This window comes from Dipteris shenzhenensis, chromosome 6, assembly GCF_047967505.1.
Source record: "Dipteris shenzhenensis isolate YYH24624 ecotype China chromosome 6, Dip_SZ_1.0, whole genome shotgun sequence".
NCBI lineage: Eukaryota > Viridiplantae > Streptophyta > Polypodiopsida > Gleicheniales > Dipteridaceae > Dipteris > Dipteris shenzhenensis.
In genome coordinates, this window is record NC_141601.1 from 49893549 (window position 1) to 49897499 (window position 3951).

Consider the following 3951-nt stretch of genomic DNA (forward strand, 5'->3'; position numbering starts at 1 on the left):
AATTTGGAAATAATCGCACACTTACGACATCTCTAGCCTCATCAGAACTAGAGCTAAGAGCAGTGATGAAGCCCTCTTGAATACACTCCAACGTGTCGAGACTAGCTTGCCATGAGGTATCTAAACAGCCAGTGTATGGATCAGGAACAACGTGAAGGGTCCTTTGGGCGGATGGGTATATACTAGGGAAGGTACGGATGGATAGGTATATAACTTTGATCGGCGCAGTCTGTTAATGTTAGATGATTCTCATAAAAATATTTAAAAAAATGTTAGATGATTCTCATAGAGGTGCATTTACTTGAAAGCTTAAAAATTCAAAGGTACGATCCGCTTTTGGAATATGGCTGGAAGGGTATCGAGGGATATGGCTCCCCAGATGCCACCTCATTGTGAATCTGGCCATCTCATTGCAGCTGGCAATAAAGTTGATGGGCGAGAGCTTAAGGCTGCTAATAGCTCTGGTTCAGTATCTGAAGAGACAAAAGTTGTAGAGGCATGCCATCCATGTAATTTCCTAATTAAAAACACTCATGCCACCGAATCTGGAAAAATCACAGAAGTACGCATAATAACAAAAACTTCTACACAAAAACAAGATTCCATAAAGGTATGTTGCAGTGGCTATAAACTTGCAAGCCTTTCCATCATGAGATGCTGTGAATAATGTCCTCCATCAAAGGACAGGAGGCAATCACAAATTAAGAGAAAAGCATTACCACCTCTCGTTGTGCATTGTGCATCACATTACGAGCTGTATTGTAACACAATGAAGAAATTCTAGCACATCTGGAATTGTACCTTTTTATAGGACTGCGTTGGACAATTTTAGGAAATATACATTCAGATTCTCAGCTGCTGACGTCTAAAATGAGAATATATGTTTCCTGTGAAGTGCAACCGAATTCTGAAGGCCATTGATGGCAAGACTCTCAGAATGTGAATGGCCTTCATCGTCATGATGATGAAAAACGTATGTCAAGATACCCACTAAACAGAGCACAGTTCCAACAAGAGCTTTGTCATACCTTTCCACCCAGTGAAACTTGAGCTGACTAGCTCCATAGAACGAAAGTGCCACCAATGTAACCATGACAGCTAAAGTACTGAAGAGTAGCACAGCTATGGCAAGTGCTATCAAACTTGAAGAAGAATTACCCACAGCCAAAAACACCGGCAGAGTGGTTGCACAAGGAGAGAGTGTGGGCACCAAGATCAGACCGAAAACAGCCATCTTTTCCATTGAATGATTATGGGAGTGCGAGTGACCTCCCTTGCCACATAAAAATAACAAAATGTAGCTAGCACCAAGAAAGATGAGCAGCAACGATGCGAGCTTATGCACGGTCTCCTCGCTGGCAATGCTGTTAGCCATGGTTATCGCAGTGAGACCTAGGAGACTGGTCGACAACACATGGCAAACCGCTCCAAAGGCAGCTGTAGAGTACAACACCAAAACAATTGTGCGATCCCGGTGTCGTCAGAAAATGAAATCTAGGAACATTAACCTAATAAACGAAAGAAACACCAAAAAGGGGCTAATTCGCGGCAGAAAGAAGAACCCACAGATCTGCAGAGAAGGGAAGGCAATCTGGTGCAAAGGTAAGAATGAGAGAGAGAGGGAGAGGGAGGAACGTACTGACGAGGAGGGTCTGGGAAAGAGTCCATTTTTGGGCTCGGCCAACGACGGAGAAGGGCAACCAATGGGTGGGAATGAAGGAGTGGAGGAGGGAGACGGTGGCGATTCCCCCGATAGTGGAAATCTCCTCTGCGCTGAAGCTGGGCATGCTGCCGATTCAATGCCAACACCTCAGCTCTTTGCTCTCAACAACAACAAAACAAGATTCAATGCCAAGCTCTTTGCTCTTTGCTCTTTGCTCTGCAACACCACCTTACCACTCACCAACAGTCTCTCTCTCTCTCTCTCTCTCTTTCTGTCTCTTCACTCTTTTCGGACCTCATGCCTTTCCTCTTTGGTCCGCCCAGCAGGCATGTATGGTAGCCCTTGGTGGGGAGTCGACCTTTCAGACACAGAGTGAGCTCGAGTTGAGCGCCTGCAGATACTGATGTTTGCTCGGATGATCCGTGGCAAACCATCGGTACCACACCAGATCATTCTAGCAGAATTCGGCGCCTCACCCCTACAACTTGATGCGGCTTTTCAGGCTATCACCTACCTCCATAGAGTCAGGGATATTGGCTCCTCCGCTGACGGTCGCCTCCGCCTACCTTGGTTAGCCCTATCCTCCTCTATGGCCTTATCCATTGATGGGGACCAGCGATGCTAGTATAGTCGTCTTTCCAGTTGGTTCACCCGACTGGGCCTCGACTTAGACCGGTTGCCTCCTTTTCAGTACAGCCTCGACGCTCCACCATCTCCTCTCTCCCCCACTGACCAGGAGGTCAACCGGCTCATTCGGGCGGAACTGCTCCAGCTCCACACCTGGCGGACATGGTTTCTTCACTCCGAGCTTCCTGTGAAGCTCGACTTCTACCGCCGACACTGCCTCCAGATCTCACAGGAGGGCTTCATCACACCTCCGGGTTACACACAACTTCATCTACCACATGCGCTCCGGATCTCCCTCGGTCAGTTTAGGGTCTCGTCACACCGATTACGGATCGAGAGTGGACGCGCAGAGGGTATCCCACGAGAGGACCGCCTTTGCCCACTTTGCGACTTACAGGAGATCGAGTCGGAGGAGCATTTTGCTTTCAGATGTCCTATCTATTATGCCATTCGAGGCCGATACCACTGCCTCTTCCGCAACGGATTCGACTCCCTCCCACACATGCTACAATTCCCGAATCAGCGGTGCCTAGCCGCTTTCTTACATGAGATGACCCGCCACCAAGATACTTCTCTCCGAGCACAGCGACACGAGCAGCACACACAGCGTGAGGACACCCAGCGGCCTATCACCGACTTCTTTCAGCCACAGGATACCTCTTCTTAGTCTAGCCGGCGACGCGGACGTGAGCGAGAGCCAGAGCCCCGACAGCTGCGTCAGTGAACAGACTCACACATCCAGGTCCATGACATCTCGTCTCTGCTCTCGGCCCGCCCCACTGGGGTTACCGTTGCCCTCATCCACAGGGCCACCCGCCGCCCTCGACGACTGAGCTCGACTAGGCCGCGTGACGTCAGAGGCCAATCATCTATCGCAGGGTTTTTTCTGACTTCCCATTTGACGGCCCCTCTATGATTGGTCTCTGACGATCACCACCTGCACATGTATACTGTATCTCCCCCCTCTGCCCCATTTTTTTGTGCCCCCCCCTTCTTCTTCTTTGTATCATCTGGAGGTAGACACATATTTTTTGTATCAGGACTAGACATATAGTCCTTCATAACCTCTTTTTTGTAGAAACGGTTGGTTGGCCCGTTTTGAGACCACCACCGTTATGCTCATTGTATCAGTTATCTTTAGTCTCATAGACCTTCACGGTCTCCCGAAGACTTTAATAAACTTTCTTTCTTCCCCCTTCCCTCAGCCCCTCAGGGTCCTCGTATCTTCTCCACTCTCTCACCCTCGGCAACTTTTCGGACCTCTTGCCTTTCCTCTTCCCCCTTCCCTCAGCCCCTCAGGGTCCTCGTATCTTCTCCGCTCTCTCACCCTCGGCACATGCAGCGCTTTAGGGGTGGTTCAGGCATGTTTCACGCAGGGAAGGCAGTCGGAAGCCTCCCGAAATGCTGGACTCATGCAATTGGACTACACAGGCAAGCAGAGTCCGGCAAGAGGGGTATATCCAATATGAATGCTTCTCTCACCTACCGGATTTCAATCCTAACATGTGCCCGTAACTCCGATCGGGGTTCCGATGAGCTTCAGGTTGACATGTGCCCCTAAATCCGATTGCCTCTGCAGGAATCTGCTTAGCGAAATGCTATCGAAAGAGACTTCATGTGCCCAACCTATCTGTCTCTTAGTTACCGACCATCGAGTCCAC

General features: G+C 49.4%; 1 protein-coding gene across 2 annotated transcripts; it reads right to left on the minus strand.

Annotated features, from left to right (window-relative positions):
• Positions 1 to 637: 637 nt before the first annotated feature.
• Positions 638 to 3689, minus strand: LOC147901289 (Fe(3+) dicitrate transport system permease). 2 transcript variants are annotated; one of them, XM_087376049.1, is made up of 3 exons: positions 3551 to 3689; positions 1640 to 1957; positions 638 to 1437 (listed from the first exon to the last, which is right to left on the minus strand). In XM_087376049.1, the coding sequence occupies exons 2-3, from the start codon at positions 1785 to 1787 to the stop codon at positions 866 to 868; spliced, it is 720 nt and encodes a 239-aa protein (XP_087232175.1). In that variant the 5' UTR covers positions 1788 to 1957; positions 3551 to 3689; the 3' UTR covers positions 638 to 865. The 2 variants fall into 2 exon arrangements, with proteins under 2 accessions (XP_087232175.1, XP_087232177.1); XM_087376051.1 differs by having other exon boundaries at positions 1640 to 1940; positions 3532 to 3689.
• Positions 3690 to 3951: the final 262 nt, after the last annotated feature.